This window comes from Saccopteryx bilineata, chromosome 1 (assembly GCF_036850765.1).
Source record: "Saccopteryx bilineata isolate mSacBil1 chromosome 1, mSacBil1_pri_phased_curated, whole genome shotgun sequence".
Classification (NCBI taxonomy): domain Eukaryota; kingdom Metazoa; phylum Chordata; class Mammalia; order Chiroptera; family Emballonuridae; genus Saccopteryx; species Saccopteryx bilineata.
In genome coordinates this window covers 149,048,160-149,066,412 of record NC_089490.1, presented here as the reverse complement: position 1 = coordinate 149,066,412, position 18,253 = coordinate 149,048,160, and the positions used below count along the sequence as shown (strand labels likewise).

At 49.6% G+C, this 18,253-nt stretch overlaps 1 protein-coding gene across 3 annotated transcripts in view; it reads right to left on the bottom strand.

Annotated features, from left to right (window-relative positions):
• Positions 1-1,183: 1,183 nt before the first annotated feature.
• SLC44A2 (solute carrier family 44 member 2 (CTL2 blood group)) overlaps positions 1,184-18,253 on the bottom strand; it is a 29,368-nt gene continuing 12,298 nt past the window's right edge. Inside the window, exons 1-22 of one of the 3 annotated variants that reach the window (XM_066273381.1) lie at positions 15,642-15,809; positions 15,115-15,163; positions 12,395-12,468; positions 12,179-12,263; positions 11,196-11,280; positions 10,939-11,049; positions 10,808-10,868; positions 10,595-10,718; positions 10,398-10,481; positions 10,192-10,304; positions 7,397-7,528; positions 7,199-7,298; positions 7,030-7,122; positions 6,769-6,856; positions 5,942-6,204; positions 5,763-5,857; positions 5,095-5,198; positions 4,916-4,989; positions 4,765-4,835; positions 4,547-4,635; positions 3,278-3,362; positions 1,184-2,841 (exon numbers count right to left, since the gene is read on the bottom strand). In XM_066273381.1, coding sequence (XP_066129478.1) covers positions 2,720-2,841; positions 3,278-3,362; positions 4,547-4,635; positions 4,765-4,835; positions 4,916-4,989; positions 5,095-5,198; positions 5,763-5,857; positions 5,942-6,204; positions 6,769-6,856; positions 7,030-7,122; positions 7,199-7,298; positions 7,397-7,528; positions 10,192-10,304; positions 10,398-10,481; positions 10,595-10,718; positions 10,808-10,868; positions 10,939-11,049; positions 11,196-11,280; positions 12,179-12,263; positions 12,395-12,468; positions 15,115-15,163; positions 15,642-15,678 — 2,139 coding nt within the window. In that variant the 5' untranslated portion in view covers positions 15,679-15,809 and the 3' untranslated portion in view covers positions 1,184-2,719. Of the gene's footprint in view, positions 2,842-3,277; positions 3,363-4,546; positions 4,636-4,764; positions 4,836-4,915; positions 4,990-5,094; positions 5,199-5,762; positions 5,858-5,941; positions 6,205-6,768; positions 6,857-7,029; positions 7,123-7,198; positions 7,299-7,396; positions 7,529-10,191; positions 10,305-10,397; positions 10,482-10,594; positions 10,719-10,807; positions 10,869-10,938; positions 11,050-11,195; positions 11,281-12,178; positions 12,264-12,394; positions 12,469-15,114; positions 15,164-15,641; positions 15,810-18,253 lie in introns of those variants that run through there. The other 2 variants (XM_066273388.1, XM_066273398.1) reach the window with 2 other exon arrangements.

Below are 18,253 nucleotides of genomic sequence, written 5' to 3'. Positions count from 1 at the left end.
TCTGCACTGGTCTAGGTTAGTGATAATAGGGGCTGGGAGCTGAAGATATGAGGAGAAATGGGCAGTTAGCTTAGGAAATATTTTGGAGGCAGGGCTAACAGGAGCTTGGATAGGGAAAATATAAACTCTGAAGGCTGGAGGTGAACAAGGGAACCCAGAGAACATCAGTACAGGTTTGTGGGTATGTACTTTGGGGTCAAGGAGACCTGGATTCAAATGCTTTCTTGGCCCCTTTCCTGCTGGTTGGACAACATAGACATGTCACTCAATCTCTCTGCCTTAATTAAATAATGGGGAGAGCGATAGAAGGTACAGCATGCAGATAGGAAGTACTAAAAAAGAGTGGCTATTTAAGAAAATATTCGAGGGAAGGAGATATAGAAAGGAGAAAGGTTAAAATGGTGGGCAGCCTAACCTGTGGTGGCGCACTGGATAAAGCATATCGACCTGGAACACTGAGGTCGCCGGTTCAAAACCCTGGGCTTGCCTGGTCAAGGCACATATGGGAGTTGATGCTTCCTGCTCCTCTCTCCTCTCTATGAATTAAATAGTCTTAAAAAAAAATTTTTTTAAATGGTGGGGCACAAAGAAAACTAGATAGAAGGTGACAGAAGACAATCTGACTTTGGGTGATGGGTATGCAACATAATTGAACGACAAGATAACCTGGACATGTTACCTTTGAATATATGTATCCTGATTTATTGATGTCACCCCATTAAAAAAATAAAATTATAAAAAAAAATGGTGGGGCACTTGGCTCAGAGGTGACTGTGACAGCTGGCACCAGGGGTCAGCAGCGAGCCTCCAGGCAGCCAGACGGTGCAACTTCGTAGGTCCCAAACAGCAAACCTGTGGCACCTTAGGTGCCTGGGCCAGGGACAAAAAGCAGGCTTGGGACCATGTGTCCATACCATGTGACCAAGGAGGGGAGCAGGAGGTGAACAGCACATGGCCGCCTTCCAGAGTCTAGGCACCAGAACCTAATAAGGGGCATTTGTTCAGGAGAAACCTGAGCCGGTAGCATGGTGGAATTCAGGTGCAGACAGGGGCCAGCAGATAGGGCTTCCTGGACCCCTTTCCCCTGGGTATAGTCACCTCAGCTCAGAGAACCCCAGGGTAGTCAAAGCTGGGGTTCTCCCAACCAGCCTCCTACTGCCCCCAAAACACTCCAGGCCCAAGCTCTGTTACAATAGGCACTTTATTAGTGGTTGGAATGCAGTTACACGCAGGGGTGTGCAGACAGAACGTGGGAGGGAGGGCTGGCAACACGCACAGGACATGGAGACCCTAGGCAGGAGTTTCTCCCTCTCTAGGATTCTGGAACAGTGCTGATGAACAAAGACATGAAGTTGGGGGCCTTAGGATATGGCAAAGAGGGAACCAGGAGGCCAGGTCCTGAGTTCAACAAATTTGGCAAACGGATCCTCAAGATGAGGTGACTGGGCAGGGGGCCCAGTGTGCATGTGGCATCTGCCCTGCACTCCTTCCCCTGAAATTGTCTCTTGGGTGGATTCAGTTTCTTTTCTCTCTTACAAAGAGAGCTGTGTCAATAACTGGCAGAGGAAGGGGAGAAATTCAGCCCAGCTCCTCCAGCCAGCCAGCAGGTTTCCATTAAGCAACTATTCACGGTCTCCTCCCTTCTGCACAAAGCAGTCTCCAAGAAGTCTCTCCCTCATCTCCCACCAACAAACAGGACATACTTCTGCGCTCTCAGCAGGAGACACCCCCCACCTGGGCACGCATGCCATACCCCACTGTAGCCAGAAGGCACTCTTCAGTGGCCCCATCTTAGCTATTAAGACAGACAGAAAAAAGCTAACAGACCCTTTAATGCATAGCCAAGTTAAAAAATAATAAGGAAATGCATGTGGCTACCTGTGAGCCAGTTGTTCAGCTCTGAAGAAGGGTCTTAGTCCTGGTTTGAGCAGATACAAGTGAACAAAGGCCTTTAGGAGCTGGAGTTTACTGTGGCCATGGCCCCTGCAGACACAAACGCCATCCCACCATAAGAGGGAACAGGAAGCTTGAGGCAGCCCACAGAGGTTGGACCCCATCACATGCCAGACTCATCAAGAACTCTCATGGGACTTCTTCCCATCTGGGCCAGTGAGGGCCGGAGTGACTCGTTGCAGCCTCGTGGGGGCCACCATGAAAAGTCTGACTGCCCCTTGGCATAGGGAGTCGATGCCACAAATCCTCCAGGTCCCTGGAAATTGGTGGTAATTGGATGATGGGGTGGCAGTGACAGGACTTCAGGTCAGCCCAAATAGGTTGAGGGTTCTGACCCAGCTGCTGAGCACCTAGTGGGAGATTTTGCAGGGAGGTGGGGGAAGGTGGGGTCTTTAAGACTCCGCCAGCTTCCTGTTGGTCTTGTTCAAAAGCTTCTTGAGATTGGAAGACATGAAGTAAGGCCTCTCGGCCGAGCCATCATTCCTTTCCAGGTCCTCCACTGCGGAGACAGACCCCAAGCAGGTGGCATGAGGGGAGATCACAGGCAGGGGTCTCTGGGGACAGGGTGGGCAGAGGCCAAAGAAGCCTCAGAGGGTTAGGAAGCAAGACACACTAGGGCTGGAGAGGGGAAGACTAAAGCAGGCTTGGGAATGGGATACACACACACACGCCCCCCACACTCCCAGGCCAGGAAACCCGCATGTACCCCCCATCTACAAGGAGCCCTGCCAGGCCGCAAGCTGGCCTCCCTCCTTCTCTGCTCCTCCTATTCTTCGACTTCTGCCCGCTTCCCCTCCTCCGCACTCCCCTTCAACAGGATGTCTCTCAGTTCAGGCGACATGAAGTAGGGTCGCTCCTGAGAGCCGTCATTCCTTTCCAGGTCCTCACCTGGGCTCCCCCCAGGAACCGGCAGGGGGAAAATGGGGTGATCAGGAAGGGAGGGGAAGAGGGAGGCAGGGAAGAACAAGGAAGCCAGCAGGCATGGAGGAGAGGAAGAAAAAAGAGAAAACAACAAAAACAGACAGATTGAGAGACCAGAGTTAGTGGCAGCCACAGACTCCCCAACAAAGCTAGAACTTGGAAGCCAAGGGCCCAGGGGCAGAGCGTTCCAGCTGTAGTCTGAACCACAGAACAATAGGATGGAGCGGCTCTGAATGCAGGGAGGAAGCTGAGAGGGCATGCCAGGGCCCTACAATAAGGGACAGCCAGTTCCTGGGAAGCTGGGGGGCATCAGGCAGGTGAATGTATAACACCATCGGAAGTTTTGCCCAGAGGGGATAAGGGAGTGAGGGCCCAGCAAGAGTTGGGGTGAGGGGTCACTTACAGAAGCAGAGGAACAATGTGTCCACACACATGCCATAGACGCTGAAGAAGCCATGGGCAATCAGATAGGAGCCAATGATCACAGTCTGGGTGAGAAGACAGGAGCTGTTGCCATCCCCAACTTCTTCCCCGGGGAACTCTCACCCACCGAAACCCTCACAGGAAGGGATTATGTAATTCCTCTGCTGATAAGTCCTCTTTAGAATAACAATCTAACTCCTCACCCCTGTGCATAGGGCCCTACCACCCAGAGGGTATTCTTTGCTCTCTTCAACCCCAGGGCCTTTGTACATGCTGCTGTCCTAACTTAGTCTAGTTTATTATGCTTCCTCATTGTTCTACTTTAAGTTCAAACATCAAGCCCTCAGGTACCACTTCCTCCAAAAAGCCACCTCTTACATCTAGACCCTGTTTTATGCTCTTGTACTAAGCATCCCATCTCTGAGATCACCTGGTTGCAATTTTATGCATGTTTAGGGTATTACAGGTTTAATGCCCACATCCTCCCTAGATTGTGTCTGTCCTGATTACTGCAATATCTCCAGGTATTTGGTGACTCACTAGGCCTTGGGAGGTACCTAATAAACATTTACTGACCGAAATGAGTGGACCTTAGAGAGATTAAATAATTTGCCCAAAGTTATACATTCTAGAACTAGCAAAGAGAACTAAGATAAAAATCTAGGTTATAGGTCTCCAAGTCCTGTACTTAGATTTCATACTTCTTAGGGGTGATGACCTAATACCTTGAGGGTCTGTCACCTCCCTGTCCTTATTTTCCTCCTATACCAGCCACACTGGTTTCCTCATTGCCCCTGGTATGGTCCCACCATATCACTGCCCCTGGTATGGCCTCTGTCCTTGTTCCCTATGCCTGGTGGTTGCCTTTATTTCCGTCAGATCTTAGATCTGACATCACTGCCACAGTGAAACTGCCTGGACTCCCAGGCCTGCAAAAATCTTTCACCACAGACTGCAAAAGTTCCCTAGAATTCTGCCCTGTGGCATGTACCAGTTTGCAATCTCATATCCACCCCTATCATTGTTGACTAAAGTCTATTTACCTCTAAACTGTTAAGTCCTCTAGAGGGAAGCCCTTCCTCCCTCTGTTCCTGGTACATAGTAGGTACTTAGTAAATGTTTGTGGGAATAGATAACCAGTCCCCTACTTCTGACCTGTACCCATATCTGTTCAGTCAGAGGGGACCAGGTGAGTGAGTCCCAACACCATCTTCTTCCCTGACATTTGCCCATTCCCAAAGTTCCATACCAGTATAGGGACCCAGTAATAATTGAGAGGCGGTGCTGTGTCTTGTATGATTCTAATCCGGTGGGTGAAGAAGAAGAAAGCCAGGATCCCTGAAGAGGAGGAGGAAACGAGATGGTTGAGGGTTTTTACTAAAGAAAGTAGCCCGGCCCCAGAAAACCCAACCCATTACAGAAGAAGACATAAGGACACATCAGACAGGCAGGGTGAACAGCACTCACCCACACTACCCACAATCAGAAGTTTGCCTAACAGGAAGAGGAAGTCAGTAACTTTGTCCAGGACAGCCACTCTGCAAGAGAGAGTGGGCAGCAGGTATGAATGTTGGCTCAGGGGAGGAGGGAGATGGTGAAAGGACGGTGTTCCCCTAACCTGATGATATTTCTCATCAACAGGAAGAAAGCGTTCTTGGCTGAGGTGCAGAAGTTGGTACCATAGATGGCAATCTGGAGGGAGGGAGAAGGGACAGATCAGGCCCCCTGGGTAGGAATGAGGGCTACTCCCACCCAATAGAAGCTGGTGAGTTGGTTCTGGATCCCAGACCTACTCACCATGATGTAGGCATTCCTGTTGAGGAATTTGATGAACTTCTCCAGGCACCAGAAGCAGCACTTGAGACAGGTCATGAGGAACTTGGCAAACTTGTTGTCCGCAGCTGGGAGAGAATAGAGGGATGTGAAGGTGAGGGGACAACCACTACCTCCTCACTATGCACACTCACCACAGGGCAGGACTCCCAGAGCCCACCTTCTTAAAGAGACAAGGAGAGGAGATATGCTTTGATCCAGGATCCTTGGGGGGCCATGCCCTCAATGAGGAACCTAATCTTAAAGCTTCTCAGCCCAGCCTCAAAGATAGAAAACAATCACAACTCATACCGCTGCTCTAGCCCTGCCTGCCAGGCGGACACCAATCCTTACAGCCTCCCATAATACAACCAATTGCAGCCTCACAGCACCTCCGTTACAAAAAAGCAGTCTTAGACCCACCCTCCTGAGCACAAAGCTTCTTATCAGGGACCATTTGTGGTCCAGGAGTATAGGCCCTGCCCTCTCAGAGGTAAGAACTCCACCTGGTGAGCTCTCAGCAGCTCCTCCTAGGCAGGAACCAATCACTGTCCCACCACCTTCGCCCTGTGCCAAGCAAGAACCAATGCCAATCTGCCTCTCAGTCCTGCCTCTCCAATTTAAGGCCAAAGCCCACAGCATTAGGGCCTCACCTTTCAGGCGTTGGTCCAAGTACTCCAGTATCACTCGGATGATCTGTACAATGGCCAGAATGAGGGCACCAAAGGCCAGGGAGCCTGTGTGATACCTGCCGGCCAAGGGCATGGTCAGTGGCTGGGCTAGGCTTCTTCCACCCATCCCACTCCCACTCTCAGCCCACTTAGCGTCCCACCTGAGGGCCCGGCTGAAGGCAGAGAAGAGCGGGAAGGCAGGCAGGTCATCTGGCTTGTGCAGGGCCCAGTAGTAGGAGGCAAAGGCCCCAGCTAGCGTAACCTGGCCTAGCGCCAGCACGAAGTTGGCCAGCCAGAAGAACATGAAGGCATTGAAGATCTGTAGGCCCAGCAGGGCCCGGTGGTAACCTGACTCACCACCATAGAAGGCGAACTGGCAGTGGGCTCCGGGACATAGGTGGGATTCATTGGAGGAAGGGAAGGTCTGTGGGAGGAATGCAGAGCCCAGTCACAACATAGAGACCTGGGGCTCAGAGTGGACCCTGGGCATCTGGTCTGGGTCAGATATACCATGGGGTGGAATAGAAGTCTTGGGAATCAGAGTTAAGTCAAGGGGTTGAGGGTTCAGGATTAGGGCTTATAAAAGTGGTTCTAGAAACAAGACTAGGGATCATGGAACAAACTCAGTGGGTCTCAGTGAAGCAGCAGAGGCTATTTTGGGGATCAGAGTAGGGACATGTATCAGTGGAGTGGCCACATGGACAGGATAGGAGTGGCAGAGACCAATACGAGGACCCCAGGTGTCAGGTTAGGGGCTTGTGGAAGGCAAGGAAAGAGTTTCAGAAGCAAGAGCTGGCCCTCACTGGGTTAAGAGAGTTGTGTGGGGGCTAACAAGTCAGACCTTTACTCTTCCATGACCCCCATATCCAGCACAGGGCAGACAGCAGGCACCAAATGCTTGTTGAATGGTCCCCAAGTTGGGATGAGAGGTTTCAGATCCTCTATGGGCAGATGGGGAAATAGCTGCCCCCTACCCCTGGACACCCACCTCAGGGTTGCAGGTTTTCCCAATAACTGGGCAGGTGGCGACATCATCAAAGATCTTATAAATGGCTTCATTGGAAGTGGACAGGAAGCTGGAGGCTCATTAAGGAACTCAAAGTCTGAGATTAGGGACTCCAGGGGCTTGGGGGAAAGGGTCCCTTCCCCCACCAAGTTTTGGGGCTGCCCCCAAACTGCAGATCACTTCCAGGCAAGTTTGGTCTTTAGCCATCCCTGGGATTGGGAACTGGGGTCTGACAGTGGATACACAGCAGTGCTGGCCCAATAGGCGATGCAAAGGCACAGCAGGAAGAAGGTGACCAGTGGGTACAGCATGGAGCACATCACATATCCCACAGCCCTGGGGAGGAGTAGAGACATGGGCATCAGGGCTTGAGCAGCCCTGGGATCACCCTAGCCCAACACCCTGTACCCACCTGCTGGCCTCTTTGATGAGTGCAATGGCAATGAGAATTCTCTTCCGTAGAAAGATGAGCAGCAAGATGATGATAACCTCAAGGATGCTCAGAATTATCACTGTAGGGGACAGAGGGTGGCTGAGTCTGCCAGCTGCCTGGGCTCCCCACTCCCTCCCAGGCCTAACTAGTGGCAGGGATGGGGGGGTTGGGACTCACTGAAGGCCATCCAGGTCTGTCGCAAGTGCAGGTACACACGGAGGTCTGTCTGAAAGCCAAGGTCCACCAGGGAGATGTCTGAGCCAGCTTCACCACGAAGTCGGGCATATTCCATGTAGCAGTGAAATATACCTGCACAGAGAAATCACTATGCTACAGCCCACTGATTGCTCCCCCAACATAGCAAAGCAAGTACAACCACCCCAATATAACAGAAGCAAAACTGGAGGCTAAATGGGGATGCTATTGTTTGCGTCTGCCTCAGGGCCATTGTACTTGCTGTTCCCACTTCTTGGTACATTCTCTCACCAACAAATCCTTTACAACCTTCTGAAGAGACCTTCCAGAAACCCTTCCCTTTTTTAGAATCTTACCCTTTCACTTTTCAACTTCTTATCCCCCTTATCCCCCTTCTCTGCTTTGACATCCTAAAGAATTTCCTGGTTTGTTTCTTGTCTATCTGTCCCATACCCCCAGGAATATAAGCTCCACAGGAGCAAGGATTTGTCCTGTTTTATTCATTGCTATAAGCCTCCCACCTAGAAAACTGCCTAGGACACAGTAGGCACTCAGTATATTTTTAGTGAGTGAATGAATGAATAGGTGTCAGGAGGCTGTGTGGCCTGATGTTTTCCTCTGACTCCCTTGCAACTCTGTAACAATGAGTCAGAGTAGGAAGGGGTTGCATTAGGAATTTTCAGCATTCTCCTTAGCTCTTTGTAGAAGAAATTTACAAAACAAAAATAAAGTAAAAATAAGTCTAGTTGCCTAAAACGCCAGCATCCAACTAGAAACTGCTATTAACATGAATATTTTAATATGTGTCTTCAAATTGGGTTGCATATCAGGCTATCTTTCCTCCTGGAAAGTATAAATGAATAATCAGAATACAAAACAGTCGGTTTTGAGCTAGGGTTCTGGGTTCCCTAGGCCTTGGCTCTCCCATCTCCTCCACACACTATTTTCTCATCAAGCCTCCTAACACGTATCTATTATCCCATTTTATGAAAGAAGAAATTGAGCCACAATGAGGATGAATCACTTGCCCAGGGTCATGTAGTAAGAAAGGTGGCAGAGGCCTGACCGGGCGGTGGCGCAGTGGATACAGTGTCGGACTGGGATGCAGAGGACCCGGGTTTGAGACCCCGAGGTCGCCAGCTTGAGCGCGGGCTCATCTGGTTTGAGCAAAAGCTCACCAGCTTGGACCCAAGGTTGCTGGCTCAAGCAAGGGGTTACTCAGTCTGCTGAAGGCCCACGGACAAGGCACATATGAGAAAGCAATCAATGAACAACTACGGTGTCGCAACAAAAAACTAATGATTGATGCTTCTCATCTCTCTTCGTCACTGTTAAAAAAAAAAGAAATAGGAAAATACTTCAATGAAACTAAAATAATCCAGCATTTAAAAAAAAAAAAAAGAAAAGAAAGGTAGTAGAGCTGGCATTTGAACCCCCAGCTTTCTGGTGCCAGAGCATGTATCCTTAGCCACTGTCTTAAGCAGTCTACTTGCGAATGCCTTTTGGTGTCAATAATATACAGATCCAGGCCCAGGTTTGGAAGACTATGATTTAACCCTTCCCCCCACAATGAGCCCTGAGACTGTTTCCCAGTGTCTGCTGTCATAAACAACACTGAGATAAACATCTCCACAAATCTGCCAAGTTAAAGACAGAGGACATCTGATAACTTAGTGATTTTCAACCTTTTTCATCTCATGGCACACATAAACTAATTACTAAAATTCGGTGGCATACCCAAAAATATATTTTTTGCTGATCTGACAAAAAAATAGGTACAATTTTTATTTGTTCATATTGGATGCTACTGTTGTGTTGACTATTGTCATTTTTTTACTTGACAGTTTAAGGGAAAAGAGATCAGTGCCCCTGACTAAATAATCAGGTATTGCATGTTTTTGTTTTTGTGACAGAGACAGAGAGAGGGACAGATAAGAGACAGACAGACAGGAAGGGAGAGAGATGAGAAGCATCAATTCTTCCTTGTGGCACCTTAGTTGTTCATTGATTGCTTTCTCATATGTGCCTTGACCATGGGGCTACAGCAGAGCGAGTAACCCTTTGTTCAAGCCAGCGACCTTGGGTTCAAGCTGGTGAGTCTTGCTCAAACCAGATGAGCTCATGCTCAAGCTGGTGACCTAGGGGTTTCAAACCTGGGTCCTCCACATCCCAGTGTGATGCTCTGTCCACTGTGCCACCGCCTGGTCAGGCAGGTATTGCGTGTTTTAAATTTTTTTGGCTGTTGCCCTGGCAGGGTAGCTCAGTTGGTAAGAGCATTCTTTCTATACTCCAAGGTTGCAGGTTTGATCCCTGGTCAGAGTACATACAAGAATCAACCAATGAACCTGATCTGTGGTGGCACAGTGGATAAAGCATTGACCTGGAATACTGAGGTCGCTGGTTTGAAACCCTGGGCTTGCCTGCTCAAAGTACATATAGAAGTTGATGTTTTCTACTCCTCCCTGCCTTCTCTCTCTCTCTCTCTCTCTCTCTCTCTCTTTCTCTCTAAATGAATAAAAAAAAGAATCAACCAATGAATGCATAAATAAAACAATTTGATAATTTGATTTCTCTCTCTCTCCACCCCCTCTCTAAAATCAATCAATAAATTTAAAAATTATTAAATAAAAAATTACTGCTGCACACCAGTGTGCCGTGACACACAGGTTGGAAGTCGCCGGCTTAGAAGAAGATTCTGCTGAGCTAGTGCCAGGTCAAAGAGCATGAGCATATTGTGGACTATGGGGAGAGGAAGGGGAAGAAAGGAGTAGACGCACCATAGCCCAGTACCAGAATCACCATGACGATCATCACCCAGACCATAATGCCAGCCAGGAAGCGTAACAGCACGATGAACAGGAGGCTCATAAACATGGCGATGACCAGGCCTCTGGGGGATAAAATGAGGGCATGAGCGGGCCCCACCCTCTCACCAGCTTCAGATTGCCCAGCACTGGAAAAGCCACGATTCTTCCCATCTTACATGACAATCCAGTACCAGGAGACTGTGTAATCTTCAAATATCCGCATGGCCAGCTGCCGAGCCTCCAGGACCCCGTTGGCCTTCCTGGGGTAAGGCAGACGAGGGTAGTGTCAGACCCCCCAACTGGTCCAGCCCCAGGAGATGCCATGCCCTACCCAGAAAAGTGCAATGCCAGCGTGAAGGGCCGCAATCCTCACTTGGCACCCTCAATCAGCTCAGTGATGTTTTTGCGAACGCCGTCCCCATCCTCATAGGTCGTCTCATTGCCCACCATGAGGACCCCTTTGTGGGTCCGGATGGCTGGGAAGCATCGTCGGGCCACTGAATGGAGCAGGGGATGGGACAGCAGTCAATCTGAGCCCCTGACACCTTTTCACAGCCCACCCGAGCTCACAGGACACCAGACTCACAGGGTGTGCTAGGAGTGAGGACAGGGGGGCAGTCTCCATCCCGAAGCACCTCAACCACAGCCTGTAAAAAGAGGGGGCAGTTAATCCTCAGACTAGCACCCCTAACCGGGCCCTGCCTAGACTCCCCTCACCTTGTTGTTCTGGAAGCCAGGCACACAGAATTGCCGGTAGTACTCAAAGTCCTTGGAAGCGTGAGAATTCAGATAGGTAAGGTATCGGTCGGGGCACTTCTCCACGCAGATCTTGCAGGGGCAGGAAGCAGGATTGGGTGGGGTCAGACATCTGATCCCCACTCAGAACACAAGTTCCACCTCCCATTCACCAGGGAAGAAAGGACCTGGTAATGGAAATGGGGGACAGAAAAGGGGACAGGGAAGGGACAAGGTACCTGAGGGGTGGGACACTGGAATTCCAGCAGGACCAGGGGGCTGGCACACTTCACAATGTTGAAATAAAACAGGTAGGGTTTGTTCCTGGGTTTGGGGAAGGGAGATGGAAACTGTCAATACCTCTCAATCATCCTATATAAAATATCTTAATGAAAACAACAATATCACTACAGCAGCAGCAATTCCATGCCAGGTGCTGTTTTAAGCTCTGTTCACATATAGGCTCATTTAACTATCAAAATCTCCATTCTGGAGATGGGCAAATAAGGCCTAGAGAGGGCGAGACATTTGCCCAAGGTCACACAGCCAGGGAAAGGCACAGCCCTTACTTTTACAGGCAAAGTAAAAGAACTCTCTCTTTTACCTCAGGTGTTCATGACCATTTGACATCAGATCCGATACTGTTTCCTCTCTGTCTCTCCCCTAAAACATGGGCCTCCAAAGGCCAAGACTCTTAATGTCTCATTTAATGCTGTGTCCCCACAGCCTAGAACAGTGGTTGGGAATGGTGGGAGTTTTGTAAATATTTGTTGACTGAACTAATGGATGGATGGAGGTGGACAAAGCCTAGAACAGGGGTCCCCAAACTTTTTACACAGGGGGCCAGTTCACTGTCCCTCAGACCGTTGGAGGGCCGGACTATAAAAAAAACTATGAACAAATTCCTATGCACCTCACATATCTTATTTTAAAGTAAAAAAACAAAATGGGAACAAATACAATATTTAAAATAAAGAACAAGTAAATTTAAATCAACAAACTGACCAATATTTCAATGGGAACTATGCTCCTCTCACTGACCAATGAAAGAGGTACCCTTCCAGAAGTGCGGCGGGGGCCAGATAAATGGCCTCAGTGGGCCGCATGTGGCCCTTGGGCCATAGTTTGGGGACCCCTGGCCTAGAACCTTCTCCCCAGAGCTCATGAAGCTCTCCTGCCCACTTCTCCCCAGACCTACCAGGCCCTAAGGAGCTAGACTTACGCATTTTTCGTGCCCTTCTGCCCGCAGAACTCGCCTCGGCTATCGGTGGGGTAGATCACCTTTCGAGGATCTCCATGGGTCCAAGCTGTGAAGTAATCCGGGAATGTTGAGGCATTGCCTAATTCCATTCCTCAGCACCAGCCCCACTCTTGCCCCTGGAGATGTGGCTTGCCCTCTCACCATGGAACCGTGAGTTCTGTCCACTCTTTCACTCACCTATGATTCCTACAGCCACATAGCCCACGATGGACAGGAGGAGGAACACACAACAAATGACATCTGTGCAACCCCTAGGAACAAGGGACAGTGTTAGGGTGGGAGCCTTGCTGCCCTGAGCGTCATGCACCCATTTACCCTGCTCACATATTCACAGCCCTGCATTATTTGGACACATATTGCTGAGTTATGCAAATGCTATACCAAAGGCCATGTGCATTTTATTATTTTTTGTTGTTGTTTTTTGTTTTTGCATTTTTCCGAAGCTGGAAACGGGGAGGCAGTCAGACAGACTCCCGCATGCGCCCGACCAGGATCCACCCGGCATGCCCACCAGGGGGCGATGCTCTGCCTATCTTGGGGCATTGCTCTGCCGCAATCAGAGCCATTCTAGCGCCTGAGGCAAGGCCACAGAGCCATCCTCAGCGCCTGGGCAAACTTTGCTCCAGTGGAGCCTTGGCTGCGGGAGGGGAAGAGAGAGACAGAGAGGAAGGAGTGGGGGAGGGGTGGAGAAGCAGATCGGCGCTTCTCCTGTGTGCCCTGGCCGGGAATCGAACCCAGGACTCCTGCACGCCAGGCCGACGCTCTACCACTGAGCTAACCGGCCAGGGCCCATGTGCATTTTATTTATTTATTTATTTTAGTAAAAGGCGAAAGATTTATGCAATCTGAAGAGAAACTGGAGCATCCACGTGCATTTTAAATGTCAACACCTATAGCTACACTGTCCTCAAAGTAGGTTGCAACAATGTGAAGCTTTCTTTTGATTGAGAGTGTCCATTTCCTCACATCTTTACCAGCATTACATATTGTGTTTTAAAATAAGACTAAATATGAACATGGTAAAAAATACACAAACATAGTAAAAATTAAAACCACAAAATGGGACCTGACCTGTGGAGGCACAGTGGATAAAGCGTTAACCTGGAATGCTGAGGTCACCAGTTCAAAGCCCTGTGCTTACCCGGTTAAGGCACACACAAGAAGCAACTACTACAAATTGCTGCTTCTCACTCATCCCTCCATCTCTTTCACTCTCTCTCTCCTCTTCCTTTTTCATTTTTTTTTGTAGTGAGTGAGAGATAGAGAAAGAGAGAAGGACAGACAGGGACAGATAGACAGGAAGGGAGAGAGATGAGAAGCATCAACTCATAGTTGCAGCACCTTAGTTGTTCACTGATTGTTTTCTCAAATTTGCCCTAACCAGGGGGCTCCAGCCAAGCCAGTGGCCCCTGGGTCAAGCCAGTAACCTTGGGCTTCAAGCCAGCAACCCGTGGCTCAAGCCAGAAACCTTGGGCTTCAAGCCAGTGAGTGTGGGGTCATGTCTATGATCCCACGCTCAAGCTGGCAACCTTAGGATTTCAAACCTGGGTCCTCAGCAACCCAAGCCAAGGTACTATCTACTGCACCACTGCCTGTTCAGGTTCTCTTCTCTCTTCTTTCTTTCTTTCTTTTTTTTTTTTTCTGTATTTTTCTGAAGTGAAGCGGGGAGGCAGAGAAACAGACTCCCATATGCGCCAGACTGGGATTCATCCAGCAAGCCCACTAGGGGGCGATGCTCTGCCTCTTTGGGGCATTGCTCTGTTACAACCAGAGCCATTCTAGTGCCTGAGGAGGAGGTCATGGAGCCATCCTCAGCACCCGGGCCAACTTTGCTCCTTGGAGCCTTGGCTACGGGAAGGGAAGAGAGAGACAGAGAACAAGGAGAGGGGGGAAGGATAGAGAAGCAGATGGGCATTTTTCCTGTTTGCCCTGGCTTAGAATCGAACCCAGGATGCTAACACCCTGGGCTGACGCTCCATCACTGAGCCAACTGGGCAGGGCAGTTCTCTCTTTCTAAAATCAATAAATAAAATCTTTAAATACTACACACACACACACACAAAATGGGAATATATACAATAAAGAAATAAGTGGCCTGACCGGGCGGTGGCGCAGTGGATAGAGCATCGAACTGGGATGCAGAAGACCCAGGTTCGAGACTCCAAGGTTGCTGGCTTGAGCGCGGGCTCATCTGGTTTGAGCAAAAGCTCACTAGCTTGAGCCCAAGGTCACTGGCTTGAGCAAGGGGTTACTCGGTCTGCTGAAGGCCCGCGGTCAAGTCACGTATGAGAAAGCAATCAATGAACAATTAAGGTGTTGCAATGCGCAATGAAAAACTAATGATTGATGCTTCTCATCTCTCCGTTCCTGTGTGTCTGTCCCTGTCTATCCCTTTCTCTGACTCTCTGTCTCTGTAAAAAAAAAAAAAAGAGAGAAATAACCAATGAATGCATAAACAAATTAAACAAATCAGTGTTTCTCTCTCTCCCTTCCCCTCTAAAATCAATAAAGATAAATTAAAATTTTTTTTCATATTTCCAAATTCCCTCTAAAAAAACTGCAACAATTATTTTCAGAGCAGAATGTTTCAATCTACTTAATCTTTGCTAATCTGTGATAGGCAATTCTATTTGGTTATTGTTTGAATTACGTTCCTTTACTTTCCAATGAGTTTGAGCATCTTTCCATAACTTCATTGTCTTCAGTATTTCTTGTTCCAGCCTTTTGTCTGAGTTTTTAAAAAAGATTCATTTGTAAGAACGCTGCATATTAAGGAAATCAGTCCTTTTATTGTTAAGTTGCAAATATTTATCACGTTTGTTGGAGAACAGATGGGGGAGCGTGAAGAGTCAGTATTAGCAGAGGCACCCCTCCTCACAAGAACCCAGAGCCCTTACCTGTTGTAAATGGGTCCTTTGAAGGTGGGATCATACTTCTGCGGAGTTCCTGTAAATCAGTAAGAGACAGCTGGGTGAACCAAGATGGGACTTGGAGTCTACTCTCTCCCAGAGGGGTCTCTTTGGCCCCAGGAGTAAATTTCAGAGACCTGGCAGATTTTCTGTCTCACCCAACCTCCAGGAGAGGACACACCCAAGCCCCTAAAAGGGCAGGCCAGGGCTGGAGGAGGAGATGCTAATTGGATTTATCAGCTAGAGGCCATCCACTGGGGCGAGGACAGAAATGGGGGCCATCAGGAAGCTAGGTGAGAGAGTAAGAACCCCACAGGAGTACTGGGGACAGGGCTTCAGGGACAGGTCCTTCGGGGTAGAGGGTTTGGAGGGACTTCTGAGACGCTCCCCGGGGGCAGACTGGTGTGAGGGGTGCTGGCAAGTGATGGTGGCGGGGTGGGGTTACAGGCAGAGATCGGCATTCCCTCTGCCTCGTCCCAGCGGCCAGGCCTGGGTGCAGGAGGGGGGCTGCCTACCGTGCTTGCCGTAGTAATGCTGCCGCTCGCCCCCCATCCCTGAGGTGTCCAGCCCCGGCAGCAGCTCCCCTGCTGCTGCACCCCCTCGGCCTTGGGGTCTGGCGGCGTGGGCGTCCCGAGGGAGGGGCCATAGAACACACTGGCAGCGGCTCCTCCCAGCAAGGAGACGGGCGGGGCGGCCGAAACCGGTCTGACCGGCACTAGCCGAGCCTCTGCCAGAGGACTGACGAAGGGAGGAAGGGAGGAGATGCCGGGCGGGGCAGCAGCTGTTCCTGCCACTCACTCCCGCCAGATTTAGCCCTCCCCGCCCCCTGCCCAGCCTCGGAGAACCCTGTGGCTTCACCCTGGCCGGCGGGCCCCGCCCCCTCCGTTGCCCCCAGGCCACATGGTTTAGCACACTCTCAATCTTGAAAGGGCGCCTATTATCGCCCCATTCTCTAGGTATGGAAACTGAGGCACAAGGAGGTCAATTTCTAGACGGGCGCCTCAAGACCGGCAGATGAATGACCCCAAACATCCAGTTGTAGAATATTTGAACTGAAAATTCTCAAATCAGTGGATGTATTTTATTTTGAACTGCAGTTTTTGAAAAAGTAAATGCCAACTGTTAAACACTGAGCAACCACATAAAAATCCATATGACTGGCTTCTTAAAAACTAGCGAATTGAGACCGGCAGTCCCCATGCCACATTCCTCCCTGGCACTGCCCCCAGCTGGTTCCTTTCTGGCCCCCAAAGCTACACGCTTCAGCTCATTACCACTGTACTCTCTCACAGTTGTGTATTCAGAAGCCACTACTTTGTAGAACAAGTATTTATTTAACCCCTACTGGGAACAGGCCGTGGGCTGGACTCCAGTTACAGTGGCAAATCAGACTCCCAATCTTGCGTTTCTTGTGGAGCCAACATCTTACTGAGTGATCCTAGATTCAAATGTTCTTTCTGCCCCACTGAGCCAGAGGGACACTTAGGCCAGCACCTTGCCTTCTCTGAGCCTCAGTTTCCTCAACTGTGAAATGGGACTAAGGTATAAAACCAAAATTGATCAAAGACCAGGCATGAGATGCCAGGAAGCATATAGTTGGCATGGGGTTTACAGTGGAATGGATGTGCTGTATTGTCAGTGCAGGGGTATTCAAGCAATGTGGGGGTATACAGTTGGTATGGGGCTACTGCATGGGGCATAGTAGGAATGGCATTAGCTGACAGGAGGTAGACGATTGCCAAAGGGGTGTTTGATCAGTGTGGGGTATACAGTAGGGGTAGAGGTATACAGCTGGTGGGAGGTTTATAGTCAGCATAAAGTTGTGCAGCAATTTTTGGGATATACAATCAGCAAATGGTGCAAAGTCAGCTGGCTATATCTCCGATACAAACCATCTACCCCCAAGTAAACTGTGTCCTTCCTCAATCTCACTGTATCTCCCAACAGCCATTGAGGCTAGTTGTATACTTTATACAGTTGGCATGGGGGTATAATCAACAAGCCTACATATTCAGTGTGGAGCACACAGTTAGTATGGGATTAGATAGTATACTCAATAATTACAGCTGCTGCCTCAGAGTCCCCTGCTCCTACTCCCATCCCACTCTGATTACTAACTCAGCTCATTCCTAGAGAAAGGACACTTCTCCCCAGTGAAGTGGAGGCCCTACATGACCCCTGGCCCACAAACCAGCAAACAGGCAAGACCCAAGGCTCCAAGCCGTGCCCTTGGGTGACTAGGCTTCCTAAAGAAATCTGTGGTTCCTGAGGTCCCTGCCAGCTACAAAGCCAGCTAGTCCCATCCCACAGTCTGAGTGGTGCCAAGGCCACAGCTTCTTCCCTTCCCAGATATACTAGGTCTCTTGGGGTCATTCCTGTAGACTCAGGACTTCAACCAAGTCCATCCTGAGGATTCCCAAATGTCAGTCCCTGGGGTGGGCCTCACCCTGAGCTGCATGCCTCTGAGATACTCATCTCCCAGTGCCTCACATGATCAACACAGGTATCTCATATCCAGGTCTCCCAGCTCCCTCCTCTTATCCCCTACTACGCTCCCCCAACTTCTGCCAGAAGAACCGGTAAACATCAGGGCATATCCCTTCCCCTGTCCCAAGCCCCCCATGGCTCCCAGCTTGTTCAGAGAAGCCCAACTCTTCACTCTAGTCCACAAGGCCCTGTCCACTCACTCTCTCACCTTCTCCCTCTCTCCCTTTGGCTCATTCCATTCCAGCCTTACTGGCCCCCTGATTACACTGAAAATTTACCAGGCATGATCTCCACTCAGGATTTTTGCACTTGTTCCCTCCACCTAGCAAGCTCTTCCCCGATATATCCATGTGGTGCCACCTTCCTAAGGCCTCTGCTCAAAGAGCACCTTCTCAAAGGGGCTTTCTCTAACCATCCTATCTAAAACAGCACCCTTGCCCCTGCTGGTTGGCTCAGTTGGTTAGAGGTCCTCCCAATATGCCAAGAGTTCAATCCCTGCTCAGGATACATAACAAGAATCAACCAATGAATACATGAATAAGTGGGACAACAAATGGATGTTTCTTTCTCTTTCTCCCTTTCTTCTCTCTAAAGTCAATCAATAGCCTGACCACGCGATGGCGCAGTGGATAAAGCATCG